Source organism: Salmo salar, chromosome 16 (assembly GCF_965601325.2).
Source record: "Salmo salar chromosome 16, fSalSal1, whole genome shotgun sequence".
NCBI lineage: Eukaryota > Metazoa > Chordata > Actinopteri > Salmoniformes > Salmonidae > Salmo > Salmo salar.
In genome coordinates this window covers 66,548,334-66,572,956 of record NC_138306.1, presented here as the reverse complement: position 1 = coordinate 66,572,956, position 24,623 = coordinate 66,548,334, and the positions used below count along the sequence as shown (strand labels likewise).

The 24,623-nt window shown below is 39.9% G+C and overlaps 1 protein-coding gene across 1 annotated transcript in view; it reads right to left on the bottom strand.

The window, feature by feature from the left end:
- Positions 1-14,613, bottom strand: part of LOC106574290 (contactin-associated protein-like 5) — a 45,099-nt gene extending 30,486 nt beyond the window's left edge. The window contains exons 1-6 of the mRNA XM_082962411.1: positions 14,589-14,613; positions 10,020-10,213; positions 8,811-8,958; positions 3,600-3,803; positions 3,221-3,405; positions 2,882-3,025 (exon numbers count right to left, since the gene is read on the bottom strand). Of these exons, the coding sequence (XP_082818537.1) occupies positions 2,882-3,025; positions 3,221-3,405; positions 3,600-3,803; positions 8,811-8,958; positions 10,020-10,213; positions 14,589-14,613 (900 nt within the window). The remainder of the gene's footprint in view (positions 1-2,881; positions 3,026-3,220; positions 3,406-3,599; positions 3,804-8,810; positions 8,959-10,019; positions 10,214-14,588) is intronic.
- Positions 14,614-24,623: the final 10,010 nt, after the last annotated feature.

The window sequence follows — 24,623 nt, the reverse complement described above, 5'->3', positions numbered from 1 at the left end:
GGGAAAAACAACAACTTAAATATGATCCCCAATTAGAGACAATGATGACCAGCTCCCTCTAATTGGAGATCATCCCAAAAAACAACATAGAAATACAAAAACTAGAACCCCCACATAGAAATACATAAACTAGACAAAACCCCCAACATAGAAAAAAGAAACTAGAACCAACATAGACATAAATAAACTAGACAAAACCCTCTGTCACGCCCTGACCTACTCTACAATAGAAAAATAAAAGCTTTCTATTGTCAGGACGTGACAAATAGTAAGGATGGCTATAAGATATCATCAGTGAAATGGCGGAGAATGTATGACAAACTACCAGAGCATGAGGATGGTGTGTCTCACAAAAACTGTTACTGGAAATGGAAAAATATGCCGCATACCGTAACAACAGTTACGGTAACAACAGTTAGACAGTCAGCTGCAGAAACAAATCCAGTCTGCAATTTATAAAAACAGAGCACTTGTAGAAAGGATTTTGGATGTGACACTGTACATAGCATCTAGGAATCTACCATTTTCAGGGAATTCACTCAATCTTGATGATGTGCATAATGGACATTACCTAGGCTTCCTTGAACTGTTGTCAAATTATGACCCGCTATTACGTGAGCACTTACAGGAAGTCAGGGACAAAAAGAAAGGAGCACGACAGTCTCATTACCTCAGATCTGAGAGCCACAACAACTTCATAGGAATATGTGGTCAAAGGGTTTTGAAAACAATACTTTATGAAAGAGAAGATGCAATCTATTATTCGGTTTTATGTGATGCAACTCCAGACATTTCCCACACTGAGCAAAATGTATTATTGGTGAGATATGTACACAAAGATAAAGTTCAGGGAACAGGTGAATGGGAAATAATTGAAAGTTTTCTTGAATTTAAAGACTTTGCTAAAACAACAGGCAGTGACATTTCTGAAATGATTGTGAGTGCATTGGAAGGGCATGGTATTGACATAGCAGATTGCTGTGGTCAAGGCTATGATAATGGTGCAAATATGTCAGGGAAAGTGAAGGGAGTTCAGGCACACATACTGCAAAATAATCCACTGGCCAAAAACTCACCTTGTGCCTCCCATACTCTTATTCTTGTGGGTGTACATGCAGCTCAGTCGTGCCCAGAGGTATTAACCTTTTTTGTCTGTGTGAATCCTCTTTACAATCTGTTCAGTGCCAGCCCAGAGTGATGGGCCATTCTCAGAGACGCGATGGAGTGTGCGTATTGCTGTGGTCCGACCAGTGGCAACTCATTTACCATGTATCATCAAGGCCCTAGACATGCTAGCTGCAGCCTGACAAACAAAGCCAAATCTGAGGCAAAAGGTCTGAAAAGCTACTTAATGTCTTTCAAGGCAATCTTCCTGCTCACTTTCTGGGTAAAGGTTTTGCAGTGTATTGAGAATAGAAGCCTAATTTTTCAGTCAGGAAATATTTCTCTGGACACTGAAGCAACTCACATTAAGGCACTACAGGAAGAAATACAGGCTCTGCGTAATCAATGGTGACGCTCTACTGGCAGAAGCCTCCACAGTGGCGAATGAAATGGGTGGAACTACTCAGTTTCACAGTGAACAGAGGAGCCACCAGAAAAAAGAAAGTGTTTCCCTGATGAGACTGAAGATGACATAGCAAACTGAACAGAAGTCAGACACTGGATTTCACAACACAGTGCTTGCAGTTCCACGCGATTGCAGCTATACGTGAGGAGTTTTCACCAAAACCAAATTTGTGTATCTTGCCACAAATTGAGAAACAAGTTCTCCAAAGATCTCACAGATGGATTTGAAAATGAAGTGCGACGTCTAAAGATGATATATGGTGCCATTTTCTCAGATGGTCTTTCTCCTTTAGAGCTCCTACATGCCATCCACAAGATGCAGCTACAGAGCATTTTTTTGAGAGATACGCATTGCGCTGCGAATCTTCTGTACGATGCCTGTAACAGTTGCTGGAGGTGAACCTGCCTTCAGTAAGCTGAAACTTATAAAGAACAATCTAAGATCTGCAATGTGCCAAGGCAGGTTGAACAGCCTTGCCAACCTTTCAAATGAAAACCAGTTAGCTAGAAAATGTAATTTTAAAGACATTATAAACAAGAAGGCTTGACGCTGGGCTCTTGGTGCAGTGTAACCTCTTGAGTTTTGTTTACAGGGAACAAACACAAAGACAAATGCCTTAACCTGTTCTACCCAAGCCTGCCAAGGGATGGGCAAAATACTATTTCAGAGTATTTTCCACTATGGTTTATCTCCTGTGGAACTTACTCAGGAATGCCCACATAATGTCTTGACACTAAAGTTACAGTTTCACAGATGCTTGCTCTCTGTAGGTACCACATTTATGCCTGCAGTCCACATAGTTCAGGAACATTTTTTATTTTGGATATGTTATTTAGGCATATATTTAGGAATTATGCATAGGGCAGAAGAGGGTTAGCCTTGTTTATAAGAATTGGTAATACATTATTTAATCTTAAACATGGATCATTGGTAATTTCTTCATTACAACTGACTACAATACCATATATTAAAAAATAAGTCACCAATTGTGTAGTTATTTATAATAAAGCATCATAAAAATCTCATGACGCAGACAGTTTTTGTTAACATTAGGAACCAAAAATGTTTGCAATACTGTTAAAATATAGGCAAAGGATGAAGGTAGAAACTAGAATATGCACAATTGTAGTATAGAGCAGCAGAAGCTCACAGTTAGTACATTTAATAACACATATTGTTCAGTACGTTATTTTAATCTGAAACATTCTGATTTCTATGTTAGGGGCCCTGTAGGTTTTTTTTCATGGGGTACATACAGTATGCTAGACCAGTGTACATTCAGTATGCTTTATGTATAGTATAGATCCCTACCACACTGTGGATCTGGAGCTTGCGTCGCTTGGCCAGGTTGATAATGCTGACTCCATTATAGTAGAGGTTCTCTATGCAGCCATGGAAGTTCTTCCTAAGGAAGCTTCCTGGTTTACCGGGTATAGGAATTCCTCCAAAGCTGAGCTTTGAGACACAAAGAGAATGGATTCATAACAAAATATTACTGATTGATTACACCACAAAAAAAAAACATTTAAATATATATCATTCAGTAATGTATGGATGAATTAATTAATGATTTATGGCGCATAATTAATTATACCGCATAATTTGCAGTGGCTCTAATGAAATACAGTACATTAATGAGTGATGACGCACCTCATAGTCCACTTCCAGTGAGTCTTCCACACCTGTGGTGCTGAGGTGACGTGTGTGCCCGTCCACGGTGAGGTTGACCTGCTTGTTGGAGCGTTTAACTAGGACATAGTGCCAGAGCTGGTCATCCAGGAGACTGCCCAGGCCCACTGACACATTCCCACTGCTGGGGTAGAGCTTAGCGTCATCTGGAGAGAGGGAGGAGGAGGAGGAAGAGGGGGAGGGGGAGAAGGAGGAGGGAAGAAGAGGAGTACAACACAGATACAGTAGGTTGAATGAGGAGTTTTCAGAATCAGCATCTCATACTGTATATTTGATTTGGTCATAATGATAGCACCATACCCTTATGGTAGTTCTGTGAGACCATTGGCCTGATGCTTACCCAGGTTGAGGTGCAGAGCCAGGGTCCCGTGGTGCAGCTCCAATGTCAGGTAGTCTCCTCTGTGTCCCTCCCCGTGCACCAGCACCCCATCTGCACCGTAGCTCTTAAACCTGAGGGAGATCACATCCTTCACCGTTCTCTGGGACTTCTGGTTAAACCGGTACAACAGAGCACTCCTGCCGTTGAAGTCTGCCACATCTGACTCTGTGAACCAATAGTGGATGAAGATAAACATGAAGAAAGCACAGTCAGATTACCCACATACTGAATATTAGCATAATGTTAAGATTTGTGCTAACGCTTTATAATACATTAGTGTATAATCAGACACACACACACACACACACACACACACACACACACACACACACACACACACACACACACACACACACACACACACACACACACACACACACACACACACACACACACACACACACACACAAATATTGTATGGATGAAGGGCAGGTGCACTGTAGAAATAACCATGAAAAGTAATGCACCTAATCTGAGATCTGGTGTTTGGGGGGTGTTTGAATGTAAACCCAATGTGAGCGTTTTAATACACAGAATGTGTTCTAAAACAGAAACAAAATAGTCTGAAACACCCAAAGTGGTTCTTCAACTTGAATATTGATGTTTTTAAGACAGTGTTGTGAAAATAATTTTGGGGGTTTCAGTGCATGTAAAAGGCAGCAACAAAACACAAAAACTGTGTTTTTCCTACAATCAATGGTTTATTGATTGATGATGCCTATGGGTAATTCTTTTGTGTGGAATTCCACCTTTATTTTTCCAACGCTTTATTTGAACAGATTAGAAACAGGGGGAGGGGCAATAACATAGTACATTTCATTTGAATTTTACCTGCCCAACCACACAGCAAGAAACTATTCTGGGGTGAATTGAAATTGACTCAAAAATACAACCAAGATAAAATGTATTCGGAAAGTATTCAGATCCCTCCCAACAGATCCCATCTGTTACGTGACAGCCTTATTCTAAACTGGACAAAAAAATAAATAATCCTCATTAATCTACACACGATACCCCATAATGACAAAGCGAAAACAGATTTTTAGAAATGTTTGCAAATGTATTACAAATAAAAAACAGAAATACCTTATTTACATTCAGTAAGTATTCAGACCCTTTGCTATGGGACTCAAAATTTAGCTCAGGTGCATCCTGTTTCCATTGATCATCCTTGAGACTTTTCTACAACTTGATTGGAGTCTACCTGTTGTAAATTGAATTGATTGGACATGATTTGCAAAGGCACACACCTGTCTATATAAGGTCCCACAGTTGACAGTGCATGTCAGAGAAAAAACCAAGCCATGAGGTTGAAGGAATTGTCTGTAGCACTCCGAGACAGGATTGGGTCGAGGCAGAGATCTGGGGAAAGGTACCAAAAATGTATCCAGCAATGAAGGTCCCCAAGAACACATTGGCCTCCATAATTCTTAAATGGAAGAAGTTTGGAACCACCGAGACTCTTCCTAGAGCTGGCCGCCTGGCCAAACTGAGCAATCGGGGAGAAGGACTTTGGTCAGGGAGGTGACCAAGAACCCGAATGGTCACTCTGAAAGAGCTCCAGAGTTTTTCTGTGGAGATGGGAGAACCTTCCAGAAGGACAACCATCCAACCTGACAGACCTTGAGAGGATCTGCAGAGAAGAATCGGAGAAACTCCCCAAATACAGGTCTGCCAATCTTGTAGCGTCATACCCAAGAAGACGCGAGGCTGTAATTGCTTCCAAAGGTACTTCAACAAAGTACTGAGTAAAGGGTCTGAATACTTCTGTAAATGTGATATTTCATTTTTTCATTGTTAAACATTTGAAAAAAAATCTAAAAATGTGTTTTTGCTTCGTCATTATGGGGTATTGTCTGTAGATTGATGAGGAAAAAATCGATTTATTCCATTTTAGAATAAGGCTGTAACGTAACAAAATGTGGAAAGGGGTCTGAATACTTTCTGAATGCACTATATACCATACTTAATAAAAATGAATGCAAGTTGTGCAGTGCCCGTGGTATAGCTGTAGGCCTAACGCAGCTGGCTTAGACACGTCAACCCTCTCCCCACTGAAGACCGGGGTTAAATTCCATGCTCCCTTCAATATGTTTCTCCTACATAGCTGTATCCCCTCTGTCATTTCGTAGCAGTCTCAATAAATTGTCAAAATACCCCAAGTCAATTCAATGATTTGTTCATTTCATTTTACCAAAATAATCCGATTTAGCATTTCATTTTACCAAAATAATCCGATTGGGCCAAGAAGTGGTGAGGTTTTAACCTGGGTGTAGGGTTAGTTGGTAAGGCAGTTTTTTCACAAAGTGTAATGAATTTATAATACCAACTAGTTGGCTGATACACAGCCGATACAGTGGGTGGCGGTAGGCACCTATAACATTTCATTGCGGACCGCCATAATCCCAAAGAATAAGAACCTGGTTGTCAACAAAAGAGGCAAGAGCAGAATCCTCAATTTTTTCAGGTCAACTTATAGCTACTGCTGGTGATTTGAACACTATGCCTGACAATGTCTGCCAAAATGGTATAAAATGGCAAATATTTAAAAAAACGTGAAACATTAAGAGACTTCAGAAATAGGGATCACATTCTGCACTCGAAAGGATTCAAAACATTATAATGGTGTTTAGAAGCTTTAGAGGTAGGAAACAGCACCAAAAGAGAAGGTATCTAATTCTGCACTAAACAGGATTCAAAACACCAACATAGTGTTCAACCTTTTCTGTTAGTGCTCCCAGACCCTGGGAAGATGTTGGACAACACTTAAATAAATTCATGTTTCAAAACATCTCAGGATGATGAATTTCAATACTCCAGCAAAGTTAAGGTTTCGTCTCCTTCAAGTTGGTGGCAGCTCAGTTGCCACTAGTTTGGTCGTTACGAAGCACAAAAATTTAACATTGTGTGGCGGGCAGGTTAAATAAAGAGAAATAATGCATTAAAAATCCATAAATGTATAATTATTGTGCAATTCTTATCTATGGGCTACATTAAGGTTTTTCTTTCATTATTTTATCTGGAGTTAGTGCATAGACTAAACCTAAGCTTTAGGGCTTAACTGTAACGAGCCAAATCCACACCATTTTCATTAAAACTGAATCTTTCCAGTTTTAATTTTTTATTATTGCATTTTCTCCCCGGTCCCTAAATGTCTATGCTGCACGAGAGAAGCAGAGATTAAAGAGGAAAGCGAAAACAAGTTTTAGTGATGTAAACTAGATTGAAGCATTAATTCTATCAATTTATGACATTATTCTGGTGAGCAAGGGTTTATTTACTCTTCCAGGGCAACAAATAATGACAGAAGAGAAGCTGCATGTACAGTTGAAGTCAGAAGTTTACATACACCTTAGCCAAATACATTCAAACTCAGTTTTTCACAATTCCTGACATTTAATCCCACAAAGAATTCGCTGTTTTAGGTCAGTTAGGATAACCACTTTATTTTAAGAATGTGAAATGTCTGAATGATTGTAGAGAAAATGATTCATGTCATCTTTTATTTCTTTCATCACATTCCCAGTGGGTCAGAAGTTTATATACCCTTAATTAGTATTTGGTAGCATTGCCTTTAAATTGTTTAACTTGGGTCAAACTTTTCGGGTAGCCTTACACAAGCTTCCCACAATAAGTTGGGTGAATTTTGGTCCATTCCTCCTGACAGAGCTGGTGTAACTGAGTCAGGTTTGTAGGCCTCCTTGCTCGCACATGCTTTTTCAGTTCTGCCCACAAATGTTCTATAGGGTTGAGGTCAGGGCTTTGTGATGGCCACTCCAATACCTTGACTTTGTTGTCCTTAAGCCATTTTGCCACAACTTTGAAAGTATGCTTGGGGTCATTGTCCATTTGGAAGACCCATTTGTGACCAAGCTTTAACTTCCTGACTGATGTCTTGAGATGTTGCTTCAATATGTCCACATAATGTTCCTACCTCATGATGCCATCTATTTTGTGAAGTGCACCAGTCCCTCCTGCAGCAAAGCACCCCCATAAACATGATGCTGCCACTCCCATACTTCACGGTTGGGATGGTGTTCTTCAGCTTGCAAGCCTCCCCCTTTTTCCTCCAAACATAACGATTGTCATTATGGCCAAACAGTTCTATTTTTGTTTCATCAGACCAGAGGACATTTCTCCAAAAAATACGATCTTTGTCCCCATGTGCAGTTGCAAACCGTAGTCTGGCTTTTTTATGGCGGTTTTGGAGCACTGGCTTCTTCCTTACTGAGCGGCCTTTCAGGTTACTTCGATATAGGACTCATTTTACTGTGGATATAGATACTTTTGTACCTGTTTCCTCCAGCATCTTCACAAGGTCCTTTGCTGTTGCTCTGGGATTGATTTGCACTTTTCGCACCAAAGTACGTTCATCTCCAGGAGACAGAAAGCGTCTCCTTCCTGAGGGGTATGATGGCTGCATGGTCCCATGGTGTTTATACTGTTTGTACAGATGAACGTGGTACCTTCAGGCATTTGGAAATTGTTCCCAAGGATGAACCAGACTTGTGGAGGTCTACAATTTTATTTTCTGAGGTCTTGGCTGATTTCTTTGGATTTCCCCATGATGTCAAGCAAAGAGGCACTGAGTTTGAAGGTAGGCCTTGAAATACATCCACAGGTACACGTCCAATTGACTCAAAGGATGTCAATTAGCCTATTAGAAGCTTCTAAAGCCATGACATCATTTTCTGGAATTTTCCAAGCTGCTTAAAGGTACAATCAACTTAGTGTATGTAAACTTCTGACCCACTGGAATTGTGATACAGTGAATTATAAGTGAAATAATCTGTCTGTAAACAATTGTTGGAAAAATGACTTGTGTCATGCACAAAGTAGATGTCCTAACCGACTTGCCAAAACTATAGTTTGTTAACAAGAAATGTGTGGAGTGGTCGAAAAACAAGTTTTAATGACTCCAACCTGAGTTTATGTAAACCTCCAACTTCAGCTGTACCTAATTATAGACAAGTTGAGTAACAAATAACATACAAACATTTCGGAAATCATAAGCAAAAACATAGACCTATCTAAAAAGGTCTGTCAAAAAATTTGCCAGCCTCCGATTTTCACTTTATCACGGACGGTTGTGGGTGAACAAACAGCTGATCCGCGCATCACTAACACAAACAATATCCTGACTAGAGACACCTGATGTGATGATCCACTCACTGTATACACAGCCATAGACCTCCACTCTGAGGCCGATCCATCCTGTAGTGCTCCAGTCCACTGGGACGAAGCGTAGGAACCTTGCTGTGATGGAATGGACCAGCTTGTGTTGGACCACACCCTCTGAGTTAGTGTTCCCTGTGTATGTCTGCTGGGAAGGGAGAATAGATACAGTATTTACTAGATTGGTCAAACACATTCAAATCAAAGTTTTTTTCAATTGGTAACAGATCATGAAAAGTAATCATTCATTCAAAGATAATGTGAAAGAAGCCAGGAATAGTAGACAGTCAATGATACTAACGAAGGCAAATGAGAGCTTTGCTTTTGTGTCAAGATGCAGTTTTTCTATTTCTTCCTCACAACTTTTCAGAAAAAAGAGGAAGCACATGAGATTTAAGGGGAAGATAAAGCTCTTTCATGACTTGTATTGATTCTTCTGTGGAGGCCTAAGCCCGTCTGAGCCCATTTGTTTTGCCTTTCAGCATGAGAAGAAGCAATGCGACCTCTGTCTCTGGTGGGCCCAGTGGCCACAGAAATCAATTCAAAAGTTCAAACCCCAAAAAATAAGGTAATTCAGGTCAAGCAAAAAGGAAGCTTGTACCCTAGAGGCCAAAAGACTGTGTTTTATGCTCTGAGTAACTCTCAAGCGGCCACCCGAAGCTTCTGGGGTGAGAGCGTTCAAGTACAGAGAGCAGAAAATAGCTGGGGGTTGATGAGGTAAACAAAAGTTTACATTTGGTATTTTGAGAAGTGTGACATTTTCTTTCTTTCTTATTTTCTTTCTATTTTCTTCCATTAATTACAGCAAAACATTTCATTTTCGCATTCTACTTTTCTCTGCTGTACTTAACCAAAATCTCTCATTTACAGCTTTAAAATGTCTTATAATATCTGCCACGGAAGGATTCCCCTTAAGATCTGAAATTAATCCCTACTTATGACTTACACACATATTATTTTTCTTATTATGCTTTTTGAAGGGACATGACAATTAGTAATTAACATAAGAGAATTTCGTATTTTTTTCACCCCAACTTTTAACCTAAATCCAGTGACATGGTGACATTGTAGTTTTCATGAATTTATACGATATAGACAATTTTGACTTTGCAGCTGGCCCCTCGAGAGGGAAAAGATGCTTAGTTCTGCCTCCAGGGCAAGACTCATGACAATAAACATCAACCTGCCAGACAGGCAGAGCCTCACCCCAGTGTCTTCGCTCTGTCCGTACTGCTTCCAAGCCAGGCCAGAGTCACTGAACAGCAGCATAAAGCTGCTCACCCAGTCAGAGCTCCCTGAACGGCCCTGTGTAGCGATGGCCGTGATCTCCATCTTCTCCCTGAGGTCCAGCTGGAGCCACGGCTGTCTGTCTGACCGCTCCGGGGCCCAGCCACCCTCTCCTGGAGCAGGAAAGGGTACAATGGGTGTGTGTCTCTCCGTGTTTGTGTGTGTGTGTCTCTGTGACAATTAACAACAACATTCATCACTGTTGTTGTTGTTAATATGTATATTATTGATGTATTTCATTTTAGCATAATTGTTATTGTTTTTATTTCCCTTGGTCCTGACACCCACTCAGTGGTCATGCTGCTCCCCCTATGGTCATCCCCCCTCACCCTCTCAACAGTCTTTACTCTGCCTCCACCCCAATGAACATTTATTTATTCATCACTGCTAGAGTTATGATGTATATAGTGCTATTGTTGTTGTTTTTTATGACCATTTTCATTCTTTTATTTCACTTAGTCCTGTATATTGGAGCTTGGAGCCTAAGATTTTCACTTTACCCTGCAATCACACCTGCAACCCTGTACATGTGACTATTAAACACTCTGAATCTCTGAATCTGAATCTAATCTTCTGATTCTAATAATGCAGGCCAATACAGCCAAATCCCTCACTAGATATGACAATATTTTGCTTACAGTGAACGTGGCAATACTTACCCTCTCTTCTGTTCAGCTTTGCAGAGTGAGGCAGATGACTGTTGGAGGATGTGGAAGAGCTTTTGAAGGATGACTCAGGCAAAACTGATAGCAATGGTCCATTACAACTTTCTGAAAGAGGATCATGGTTATTTTATGCCGTGCGTGAACAATAGTGTGAAACACTGCCACCAGGTGATGGGAAGAGGGAGTGTCCCAGCAAACCACCTGATACGGTAGCCTACTTCATCTGACTTTTATTGAACCTTTATTTAACTAGGCAAGTCAGTTAAGAACAAATTCTTATTTACAATGACGGGACACCGATCCCGAAGAAGTTTTAAGAACACATTCTTATTTACAATGACGGCCTACACAGTCCAAACCCTAACCAGGACGATGCTGGGCCAATTGTGCGCCGCCCTATGACTTCTCCAAAACAGCTACCTACATTGAGTAGCCTAATAAGTATTTAACACCTGTCAATTTGAAGTCAACATAGACACCATGCAATTGAATACAAGACAATTGAATATTAATTCATAGCACACCAAATACATTTTCTTAGCCTAACATAACAAGTGTCCTAATGTGTTAAAACAGTAGCTCACCAGAGTCATTATGGGAAAATGATATATACCTCTCAAATATCATACCAAAAGTTGAGTTGGATGAGTGTCAGAGTGTGACAGATATATTTGGCAACCTTAAACACCGATATCGAATAGGCTAGTCTACTGTAAACATACTTGCAATTGACTTACTTGCTGCATGTGTGGATCCACACATACTCAAAACAACGACACTGAATGCATAGAACCACGAGGCGCTTCTCGAGCTCATTTTCGCCAACAGAGCATGCATTTTATCCAATTTGCGTTACAGCATCTGCCGGTGGTCTCCAGAAAATAGGTCCAAACGTGTGCGCGCCGCCGCTCAGAATGTTCCTGTGGCTTTCCAGCTCTATCCTCGATATATTTTTGTAAAAGCCATGTGATTAAATCGTAGAGACCTTCTCACAAATATCATCTTAACGACGTTGTTTCAAAAGCAACAAAAGTCGCTATTTATAAGGACAATAGCTTTACGTTCTTCATCAAGGATTGCTGGTTACTTCTGGTGCGTTCCGACGCACTAGCATCGTCGCGACTCCAATGGGAAATCAATCAGAATTTTCAGCACGCAGTGAGCATCTCACCTGCTTCATTTGCAAGCGCGTGTGTGTGTGTGTGAGAGAGAGAGAGAGAGTAAGCGTCAAATAGATAGAAAGAGAGCGAGAGAGAGAAAGAGATTCAGCACCACAGACAGCTCCGCGCGCGTCCAAGCGATGCCAGGGCTTGCATATCCCGCTGTGCTTTCACGCTATAGCATCAAAAATGAGACCAACAATTTTGACGCATATAGATTGTTCAGTTCAGATGCCATAATAAACCCATCAGGCCTATATTTAATTAGTCGCTGCTTAGCATTTGATTGTGATTGCCTGTCACAGATTATTGCATTGTAACGTGTTAGTCATCATATACTCCACCTAATCCTAATCTATCTCATACCATCTCTGCACCATTAATCCAGCAAGGTCAATTGGACTGAAAGTTATGTTATCCATCCTATAACAGTATCCATTTGAAATGGGATGGTCTAAAAACCATTCATAAATCATGTCATTTTGTTTATTAATCACTTATTTGCGATACTATTTCAGATCTTGCTGCTCTCTCTGTACATTTATACTTTTGGTTTCTTCCCTCATTAAATATCTAATTAAAAACATTTCTGTGATTAATAATGTTTGTACTATGTTTTGTGCTGCTACCTTGTTGTGATGCTGCGATGTTGTGTTGCTACTGTGTTATTGTCAGGTTGTGTTGCTACCATGCTGTGTTATCATGTGTTGCTGCCATGCTGTGTTGTTGTCTTATTTTTAAACGCACAAACACACGTAAGTACATCCTGGATCATATAAGAGCATTGTTCCATAGATAACATAATGCAGTGCTCAGTTGGGTTGCCTGGCAAGGCACTGGCAAGGCTAGTCAACATCTGTTTTCTGTGGGTATGCATGCAGCCATAACCCTGGAAGGCCAGATGGAAGATTTAGAACAACTATTCTATTTTCACCAACTCAGGTTGGACAGGACAAATACGCCATCCATCCTAATAATCAAAGTTTTGTTGTTCATTTGTTGTGTTTTCATGTAATTTAGAGGCACTTTTGAAGGACTAGTTTCAGGTTTAATACAAAGATAACTGAATCCAATTAAATCATGGTGAAGATAGATTATATGTGAAATATGACAGTTATTGCCATGCCAACGATGTTGTTAGGAATTTGATTACTGAACATACTTCTGATAATGGCATGTGGTTGTGCTGTATTTGAGATCTGTACATATCCTGTGCCGTTCTTATTAGACTTACTAGAGTGTTAATAACTTTTTAATGACTTTACCTGGTCTGTTACACAACAGTAGATACTTGGTCTTATTGTCTCCCAAATTCCAATTAAATGTACACAGAACTGAAAAATTAAATACTTTTTGGGACAGCAACAATAATGTAACATCTATAAAACCTCTATAAACATCTAGAAATTCACTGTCTCTAATGACTGTAGAGTAGATGATTAAATGTACAGAAAATATACAATGCGGACACATAAACAGAAGATGGTCTTCTTCCCTATGAGACAGGTTTTAAGATTTTCAAATACCAATGGCAGATTTAATCCCCTGAGGTCAGGGTGTCAGAGAAGTCCAGGATTAATTGTATTCTGCATGCAGTGTAGAATTAGTAATATACATGGACTTATACTGTCATATAGTCAGTATGACTAAGCACTCCTACACAGCACATTTAACACTTTCTTAGTAATTATATATGAACCCACCAAAATAGGGTTAAACTCACACTTTTTAAAGTGTTGATAAACGAACACCCCAAGATTGTTGGGCCACTAACATCATGGGTTTTGCAAATTCAGACATAAATTAATACTTTATTAGAGCTGATGCTGTTACACTTTCTCAGCGTTAATATCTATGGAGTTAAAGTAACTTGTTTTGGGGTGTTGGTTTAACACTGTACGATGTAGAGCCTTATTTGCATATTTATTTCCCAGGGTGCTTTTGCAGTGATTTTTATTTTGGTACCAGTACAACCCATGACTGTGTTTGCTAGTGACAGAGACATGGTTGTTGGATTCGATAGCTTTGAGTTCTATAGCCTTTCCCAAGTAAGCACCTAAGTTAATATTTTATTATAATATTATAATATTTTATTATATTTTATTATAAAAATGTAATTATTTATTACCATACTTCTTCAGCCTAGTTGTACCATAACACAGTGGTCTGAAGCTTCTGGTTTTGTCAAGTGCTGACCAGTGAAAGAGGTCATTTGCCCTAGTAGATGGTCAGGACGTGGCAGGGTGGTTTGTTTTGTATGTATTTTGGGTTTTCTGTTTCTCTGTGGGTTTGTTCTAGTTATCTATTTCTATGTGTTGGTTTTCATGTTCGGCCGGGTATGGTTTCCAATCAGAGGCAGGTGTCTTTCGTTGTCTCTGATTGGAAGCCATACTTAGGCAGCCTGTTTTTCCTTTGGGGTTGTGGGTAGTTGTTTTCCGTTTAGTCTACGTGTACCTGACGGGACTGTGTTGGTCGTTTTGTTATTTTGTCAAGTGTCTTCATTAAAGTATTGAAAATGAGCACTATCCACGCTGCGTCTTGGTCTCCATTTCACAACCCCTGTGACAGGTTTGCTGGCCACATTGGCAAGTCATATTTTGCTGGTTTGCAAAGTGTTATATAATTCCTATTGGAATCCAGCCAGAGTTAGGTAGTGATGTTACGTTTGATACCGAAGCTCTGAGGCATGTGTCGAAATCGCTAAGCAGCTAACTTAGAAGCAGTGTGCCGATGCGTGTATCTTTTTATTAGAAGTACATAATCACCATCGTCCGAAGCTTCATTTGATCACGTGCTTTTCAGACTGTGTGTCAAAAAATGCAAGATCCCACTGATTTCGCTGAGGTTCCGGTGCTTTTTTCAATTCTGCTTTCAAACAACGACCACTACTGGACACTGTACTTATAAATATAGTTAGGAATTTGGACAAAAAGGTTCACCTGACTGGTAGCTTAGAAGGTGGAGTAGGAAACCATTCAGGGGCGTGAGGGTATGAGGTCAAATCCTGTTGAAGGCACACTATTTAGAAAATATTTTTATTTGAAACCACACTTTCTGCACTGTTGTTCAAATAATTTGTTTCATTTAGTATAATATAAGCTTCCTAAATAATGCCATAGATTCCGTTTTTGTAAAATAGTAAACTTAAAAGCAAGAAAGGGAAGTGTGATGTAAACCTGGTATACCAACTGATTATAGGCTACTACTGCCGACGACTTACTGTTGCACCACAAAGTTCTAATGGAAACAGTGGAGAAAAAAAAAAATCGGAAAATCACACGCTGATATTTATTGCTGATCAGCAGATGACACTAATGTGCATTGTGAAGAGATAATAAAGCTCAGAGTAATGAACCGTTTTTCGCCACAATTTGGTGAAAGCGCCGAAGCCTTCAGAAAGCCTTGGGTTCCCATCACTAGAGTTAGGAAATACAAACAATTTGAACTTTTAATCACAGTTAGAATGACTGCCAAGGTAGAGAAGATTAAGAAATGGGACTACCTAAACCGTCTAAACTGACAAAATCATATCGATAACGAGTGAGATCAGTCCAACCAATTACAGATTGTGTAGTATAATATAAATGAATCAATCAATGTGCATGCAAAAACATAAATATTAAAACAAACTATTCTAAAAAGCAACCTGTTACAAAGAAATGTGAATTATTATGTGGATTATAGTTCATGGATATTTTTGTAGGGGATGGTACATTTTTCTTAAGGGAAAATCAAGTCTGAAATTTCAAAATGGAAATTACAAACATCAGAAGCCTTTTTAAATGTCAAATACACTACAAGTTTGAAGTCCTGCATTGCAGGAAGGTTCTCCTGCAACAGGGTGATCAAATTAAGATCCTTCATCTGAGGCTGGTGAATGAGCATTCAATACAGTGCCTTGCAAAAGTATTCACCCCCTTGGCGTTTTTCCTATTTTGTTGCATTACAACCTGTAATAGACAACCATGTAATAGACATACACAAAATAGTCCAAACTGGTGAAGTGAAATGAAATAAATAACTTGTTTAAAAAAAATTGAAAAAATAAATAAAATAGAAAAGTTGGTGCGTGCATATAAATTCACTCCCTTTGCTATGAAGCCCCTAAATAAGATCTGGTGCAACCAATTACCTTCTGAAGTTAGTTAGTTAAATAAAGTCCACCTATGTGCAATCTAAGTGTCACATGGTCTCAGTATATATACACCTGTTCTGGAAGGCCCCAGAGTCTGCAACATCACTAAGCAAGGGGCACCACCAAGCAAGCGGCTCTATGAAGACCAAGGAGCTCTCCAAACAGGTCAGGGACAAAGTTGTTGAGAAGTACAGATCAGGGTTGGTTTAAAAAAAAATATCAGAAACTTTGAACATCCCACGGAACACCATTAAATCCATCATAAAAGAATGGAAAGAATATGGCACCACAACAAACCTGCCAAGACAGGGCCGCCCACCAAAACTCACGGACCAGGCAAAGAGGGCATTAATCAGAGAGGCAACAAAGAGACCAAAGATAACCCTGAAGGAGCTGCAAAGCTCCACAGCGGGGTTGGAGTATCTGTCCATAGGACCACTTTAAGCCGTATAATACACACAGCTGGGCTTTACGGAAGAGTGGCCAGAAAAAAAATATGCAAACATGTTTGGTGTTTGTCAAAAGGCATGTGGGAGACTCCCCACACATGTGGAAGAAGGAACTCTGGTCAGATGAGACTACAATTGAGCTTTTTGTCCATCAAGAAAAATGCTAGGTCTGGCGCAAACCCAACACCTCCCATCACCCCGAGAATACCATCCACACAGTGAAGCATGGTGGTGGCAGCATCATGCTGTGGGGATGTTTTTCATCGGCAGGGACTTGGAAACTGGTCAGAATTTAAGGAATAATGGATGGCGCTAAATACAGGGAAATTCTTGAGGGAAACCGGTTTCAGTCTTCCAGAGATTTGAGACTGGGATGGAGGTTCACCTTCCAGCAGGACAATGACCATAAGCATACTGTTGTGTAAATCAAATAATACAAACCCCCCAAAAATCTATTTTTATTCCAGGTTGTAAGGCAACAAAAATACCAAGGGGGTGAATACTTTCGCAAGCCACTTTAAATGCATTCAATATGTTAAATTCATACTTTACCCTGCTCTGTCTTGACATATCTCACTGGTTGTGGAAAATTGGCTGTGAATCAGATCAGGTGTGAATATACCGGGAAAATAAGTAGTATTTTATATAAAGGTCACAGTGGCATTGCGTTTAGTTGCTTTGAGGCAGTCTGTCCTCAGCAACCAATTATTATTATTTTTTAAAGTCTTGTAGAGATTGTGTTTTTGTGAGGTTCACTTTCACAGGATGGCTTGTAATTGGGAAAGGACAATCTCACAGCAGTGTGGTTCTCTCCAAATATTGGCCAGGTCACAAGAAGCACACAAAGGAGGAAAAATTGAAAATGTCCTCTCCTGCCTATCCGTGACTTTTGCTGTCCTTACATACAGTCTATTACTGCTTGTTCCTGCTTCAGGCTGGCCTCAGATCCTTATGAAGGATATTATATGTATTTGTGTGCACCTCCAACATGTATGATATGTACTAATGGTCTGGTTACTTTAGACAGAAACCAAAGTAGGAAGGTTGGTCGGGGAGGATGGGAATGCGTATGCTGCAACCGTCTAGCAATCCAAAGGTTGCGTGTTCGAGTTGTGTCTGGGACAACTGTAGAATTTTAGCTAACTCTTTCTAACCCTTCCTAACCTTAACCTAATTCTCCTTACCCCCATTCTCATCGACGGGGCTGTAGTGGAGTAGGTTGAGAGCTTCAAGCTCCTTGGTGTCCACATCACCAACAAACTAACATGGTCCAAGCACACCAAGACAGTCGTGAAGAGGTCATGACAAAACCTATTCCCGCTCAGGAGACTGAAAAGATTTGGCATCGGTCATCAGATCCTTAAAAGGTTCTACAGCTGCACCATCGAGAGCATCCTGACTGTTTGATTCACTGCCTGGTATGGCAACTGCTTGGCCTCTGACCACAAGGCACTACAGAGGGTAGTGCGTACGGTATCGTACCAAGTCTACGTCCAAGAGGCTTTTTAACAGCTTCTACCCCCAAGCCATAAGACATAGGAGAACCCTATGGGGACATAGTTCTCATACATAGTTTTGGTTCCAGGTAAAACCTTTTCCACAGAGGGTTCTACATGGAACACAATAGGATTCTAGTATGGGGACAGCGGAAGAACCCTTTTGGAACCCTTTTTTTCTAAGAATGTAGTGCAAGTCAATGCAGTAACATCTTATTTTACAATAATGTGGTTGTTGTATGATCGAAGGGGAACCGTCAGGGAGCTAAACCCTCAGGGAGCTAACAGAAGTCTACAAGGTCTCAGTCTACTCAGTCAAGGCTACCCATAATGCTAGAGTAGATCGACAAACCACCTCCATTACAGTTGTAAACATGACAGAAGACCTGTCATAAAGTGACATGTCCATCCATGATACTTTTGCTTCACTGTAGAGATTAGTGTGATACCCTCCGTGATCCATACTATGTATATGGTTCAGAAAAAAACATTGGACCAGGGCCAATAGGGCTATGATCAAAAGTAGTGCACTATATAGGGAATAGGGTACCATTTGGAACATATCCTCTTTCTCTCTCTGTTCATTTTCTTTGCCATTAGAAATGTAGCTGGCCATCATCAGATAGACTTGTACCCTTCTGGTGCCTGATTGCTCAAGATTGAGGCAATTGAGAGAGAAGATTGCTCAGTAATACCTTGGAGAAATGTGAGCTGGGCTGAAGCGGAAAGCCATTCTACATCTTATCTATATGGTCATGTTTCGTCAGCTTATAGCTGGTTTCATGGCTGGGATCTTTGATGCATCTGAACAATTCAGCTAAAGGATTAAGGGGTAGGTTATCATAAATCGTGTATTATGAACATGTAGTAACACTACTTATAGCCTGCATGTACTGTAATGCATTGCGATGAAGTTATTATGCATTGTAAGACATGCCATGATCACGTTTTTGTTCATACACAAAAAACATATCTTTAAACCCTCTGTAAAAAATACAAATAACTCTCAAAATGACATACATGAAGTTTTTAAACTCCATTTTAGGTTTAAATGTTGTTCAAATTCAGTACGCCAGTAATGGAATATGAAACACAAGAATGCCGGGACAAAATTTGTGCTGAGCTCAGGCATCCTGTGAATGCCTAATTTTAGATCTCAATGTTCTCTTGATATTACTCTGGTAAGGCCATGGCACAATTAGAATCTGAGGTGGTCAGGTTAACTATGGGGAGCAAATACTGTCTGTGGTTTCACAGTCACATTCAATCAATCAGTATGATAAATGAAGCCGAGACGCCATCAGAGCTGAATAAGTAGACAACCTTACAAAGAGGCCACAGTCAGACTGTACATTGTGGCGGCGCTGGATAAATGTTGGACAAAAATTCAGGCTAAAAGGACATGATGCTGAAAAATATTCGAATTAGGCGAATAAACTGATGTTTCTGTCTCTGGACTGTCTTTGAATGCCTCGCAACATAGTCAAATCAACACAGTCACACTAATGAGGTGATTACTGAGTGATTACTAACACTGTTACTGAGCTTGTATAAAAATATAACTTAACTCACTTGTTCAAAACCAGTTTAGTGCTGTAAGAGATCCAATCCATCACAAGGGTTAAGAGAGGTGAGCCATCAGACATCATTTCCCTGCTCCACTGACCCAACAAATTCTCTCTGCTTTATTCACCCGTGTCTGAGGACCAACACATTCCTCATTTCAAACCCTTCACCTGTGTCATCTAACAAATCAAAACATACCTGCCTAAGAGACAGAGGGACTTGTATAGCTAGAATCTGAAAAGATGTCGGATGTCTGAAAAGGAAACCTCTACGGCCCCAAAATTCATTATTTACTATTGTTGTACTGTTATGCACATGAAAATTGAGAGCTGGATTAACCATTTAATAATTTTCGATCATGTATCACGACGCCCTATTTAAGAATTTACTGAAACAATGGTCAATAATCACTTGCAAGAAATGGGAGGATAGCATTGCCACTTGACTCTCCAAGAATGAATACATTTTCCAGTAAGATGGTCTGTTCCGTAATGCATCTTCATTAGTTCTGTTTGAAGAATGCATTTTGTCCCAGAGGGTACATAGTGCATTTAGAACCAAATCTCTGAGGATGATACAAAAAAGTTTCAGATGTTGTGGGAGACCAGTGGAGAGGACATGGCGACAGTAGGATTGTGACCCTGGCCCCTAAATCCCTTTCTGAGGACAGACATTGTGTCTCAGTATGCTCCAGCAGATCAGGCTTCTTAAATGAAAAATGTGCACAGTATATACAGTAAGAATGTTTATACGTGCCTCTACTAAATAGCACCAACAGCAATTCAATGTTTTTGGAAACTGCCATCTTGTGCAAAATATTAAAGCCAAATACATTATTCTTGCAAACATTTTTGGCTGACCCTTTCACTCAAAGAAAAGACTGAACTGAGAGTTGCAATCGTTTGCAAAAAGTATTGGAAGGAAACATTGTTAAGGTTAATGCCTATCAATCAGTTTGTTTATTTTCATCAAAACGTTACATTCCCTATTTGCATAGAGTTTCATCTTATATATAACCAGGGACGACTATGCTTGAAGTTAGTTAAGATAAGGTCCCACCTTAATATTCATGTTAAACATTGGTGCACAGAAGCAATTATTGCTTACGCCTTATGCTGCCTTAACAATTGACCTTCATTTAGATATGTGTCCTGCACCTCATTTGCTTTTTAGATGTGCTCATTTATCAACATGTCAATGTGTCTCTGACTGTCATTTAAACAATGGTTTGGGATAAAAGACAAACTAAGCACCTCGCTTCCTGATTGTCACATTGTCCTACACTCTCTGGGGGTCTCCACAATCTCCAGGCTATTTTGAAAAATAAAACCCATAGAAGGGGTACAATGACCTACAGGTCCCTTTTCAGTACACAACACACTGAATTCATGCTCAGATGAGAGCGACTTTTGGTTGCAGTACGAAAGCCATCGCCATTTGCTCCCGTATGTTTTGATTACAAAATAACTTTTGGGGGTTCTCATATGCTTACCATAATGTTTGGATTATTACTTGAACAGTCGCTAAGATTATATTTTGTTGTGGTCTTTCCAAAATAACAATTTTGGATCAGCAGTTGTTAGCTAGAACGCTAACATTCATTGACATAGGCTGACAACATTTACTGGAACAACATTTATTATAGCAAAAGTTAGCCAAATAGCCATTAAGTGTAATGCAGTTGATTTTTGATGACAACACAAACATTATATTAAGCAGGACATTCATATGAGCCTTAATATCCAATTATAATCCAAAAGTTGTGTGAAATGCACTCATAAGCAACATGTAAATAGAGGCTTTTTTTGCTGCCGTCCTATAAGAACTCCCCCGTGTTCTGTCACCAACTTGCGCGCATCGCCCTCGTGTGGCTCTGTTTGCAAACACAGAAAGGGGTCTATACAACCAGCTTTTTCAACCAGGGCAAAGGTCTGGAATTCCTTAATTAAGAAAGGCAGAGAGTACTTAGACCCTGCACAGATATCTGCCTCCGTCTCCCTCCACTCAGACAGACAGTGTCCGGGGGGGGGGAGGTATCTGTCACACCCTGATCGGTTTCACCTGTCTTTGTGCTTGTCTCCACCCCCCTCCAGGTGTCGCCAATCTTCCCCATTATCCCCGGTGTATTTATACCTGTGTTCTCTGTCTGTCTGTCTGTTCATTTTGTTTCGTGAAACCTACCAGCGGTTTTCCCCTTCCCCCTGTTATAGTTCCTGTTTTTTAGTTTATCCCCATTTTGACCATTCTGCCTGCCCTGACCCTGAGCCTGCCTGCTGTTCTGTACCTTGCCAAACTGCACTGGATTATTGACCCCTGCATGCTTTGACCCTGAGACTGCCTGCCGTTCTGGACCTTTTGCACCCTATCTGGATTACTGACCCCTGCTTGCCCTTGACATGTCATTTTGCCTGTCCCTATAATAGTAATACACTTTTGTTACATCGACACTGTCTGCATATGGGTCTTACCTGAAACGTGATAGGTATCTATCAGTTTGGAGGAGTGATGAATTGCCATGTTTGTGATCTCACCCTCAGTGTCCCCTCCCTTCGACCCTCCAACACTGTTGACATTTCGGTATCAGGAAAGCTGAAGGCAAGACAGAAGAGTGGAAGGAGGGTGCAGGGGGAAGGAAAGATTAATGAATTCACCTATCGTGTCATTCCCTTTCAGTCAAGGTTCAGAAACTATCTTGGGTGGTGACCCCCCTTACTAGAACGTATAATTACTCCAGCAGTAATGTGCATCTAGCCACTCTGAAGTAGACATCTCCGAACTAAACCAGCAGTTCTGTAGTCTTTAACTTTGAAATATACAGGATATTTGAAAGGTTTATCAGTGTAGTGTCAACTGTAGGCTAGTACAGTTAGGTTACAGATGAATATTTGTGGGAGCCAAGTCACTTGTGACTTACTGGTTGATTCAGGGTTCCAAGACTACTGGGAGCCTGACAATAGGCATTTTTTTTCTCTCGTTTTTACATTATACATTTTTTTGTATCTTAATTTTTTTAATGTAGGGGTAGATCAGCTTTAATATTGCAGATAGATTGTAGCTTCCATCAATGTAATTGTCTGCATCACTTCCAATCCCCCATATATGTTTGGGCAAATATATATAAATACATGGATACACATATAAATACATACATATATATACATATATACACATATACATATACACACACATATACATATATACACACACATATACATATATACATATATACACATATACATATATATATATATATATTTCATTTATTACTTTCCAACCCTACCACCCCTCCCCCAAATGGAGCAAACTAGTGAACAACAACGCTTAGGCCTGTATTTCCAGTTTATACATACTATATACATTTTATGGACACAGTCTATTTTACAATAGTTGTATTTTGTTTGTTTTTAACTCGTGTCCTTCCTTAACCGCTCCCATATATGTATGATGTCCATCCGGTTTGATTTCTATTTGCCATATCTTTCAAACTGTGCTCTTTCAAAAAGGTTTTTAACCTATATATGTTTTACGGGCACAGTCTTTTTTTTACATTAGTTACTTTGTTATTAGTCCCAACCTTCAGCTCCATTCAACCCCTGCCATCTATCTCTTAACACCATCCATATTGGATTCTAGTTGCCGTATATTTTTTTGACTGTGCTGTGATGTTTCACAAAAGTTCTGAACCTTTCTATTCTCATTGTTTCTACAGATTGTAAATTCAAAATAAACATTTTTGATAAAAGTATTATTATATTATTGATTGATTGACTATGACTTTTCAGATTGCCCAGTAGTGCTATCTGCAGGGTTAGCTCCAAGTAAGTATTGCAATTCTTCAGCCATTCTTGGACCTGTGACCAAAAACAAGCTACATATGGACAGTACCAAAACAATGATCTAATGATTCTGCCTCTTTGCAGCAAAATCTGCAGAGCTGGGAATGTTTTATCCCCCATATAGAGCTCTGGAAAAAATTAAGAGACCACTGCAAAAGTATCAGTTTCTCTGGTTTTACTATATATAGGAATGTGTTTGGGTAAAATGAACATTTTTGTTTCATTCAATAAACTTCTGACAACATTTCTCCCAAATTCCAAATAAAAATATTGTAATTTAGAGCATTCATTTGCAGAACATGACAACTGGTCAAATTTCACAGTGGGTGCGAGACCTGGAGAGGCCTACAAGCCACAGTGTCTCGCACCCACTGTGAAATTTGGTGGAGGATCGGTGATGATCTGGAGGTGCTTCAGCAAGGCTGGAATCGGGCAGATTTGTCTTTGTGAACGACGCATGGATCAAGCCACGTACAAGGTTGTCTTGGAAGAAAACATGCTTCCTTCTGCTCTGACAATACTCCCCAACTCTGAGGATTGGTTTTTCCAGCAGGACAATGCTCCATGCCACACCGCCAGGCCAATCAAGGTGTAGATGGAGGACCACCAGATCAAGACCCTATCATGGCCAGCCCCATCTCCAGACCTGAACCCCATTGAAAACCTCTGGAATGTGATAAAGAGGAAGATGGATGGTCACAAGCCATCAAACAAAGCCAAGCTGCATGAATTTTTGTGCCAGGAGTGGCATAAATTCACCCAACATCAATGTGAAAGACTGGTGGACAGCATTCCAAGATGCATGAAAGCTGTGATTGAAAATCAGGGTTATTCCACCAGATATTGATTTCGGAACTCTTCCTAAGTTAAAACATTAGTATTGTGTTCTGTATAAAAATTTGAATAGAACAATTATAAGTTTTGCGTATCAGTTCATAAACCATGCTTCCCAACTATTTTGCAATCTATATGGCACGGCTGTCAATTTTTTGGTCCTTAAATGAAACTGATATACTTTTTTATTTATCACAATTATCTTTAAACAATTATGGTATTTAATGCAGGGACTTTTTTCCCCTTCCACTTTCCACTTCCATTTTGCGGTAATGCTGCAATTAGTTGGTTGTAATTTTGGGTAGAGCAGACATTTCCATATGTTTTAGTTAGCTGAATGTATGTCAAAACTCCACCTATCGTATTTATGATATCATTTACG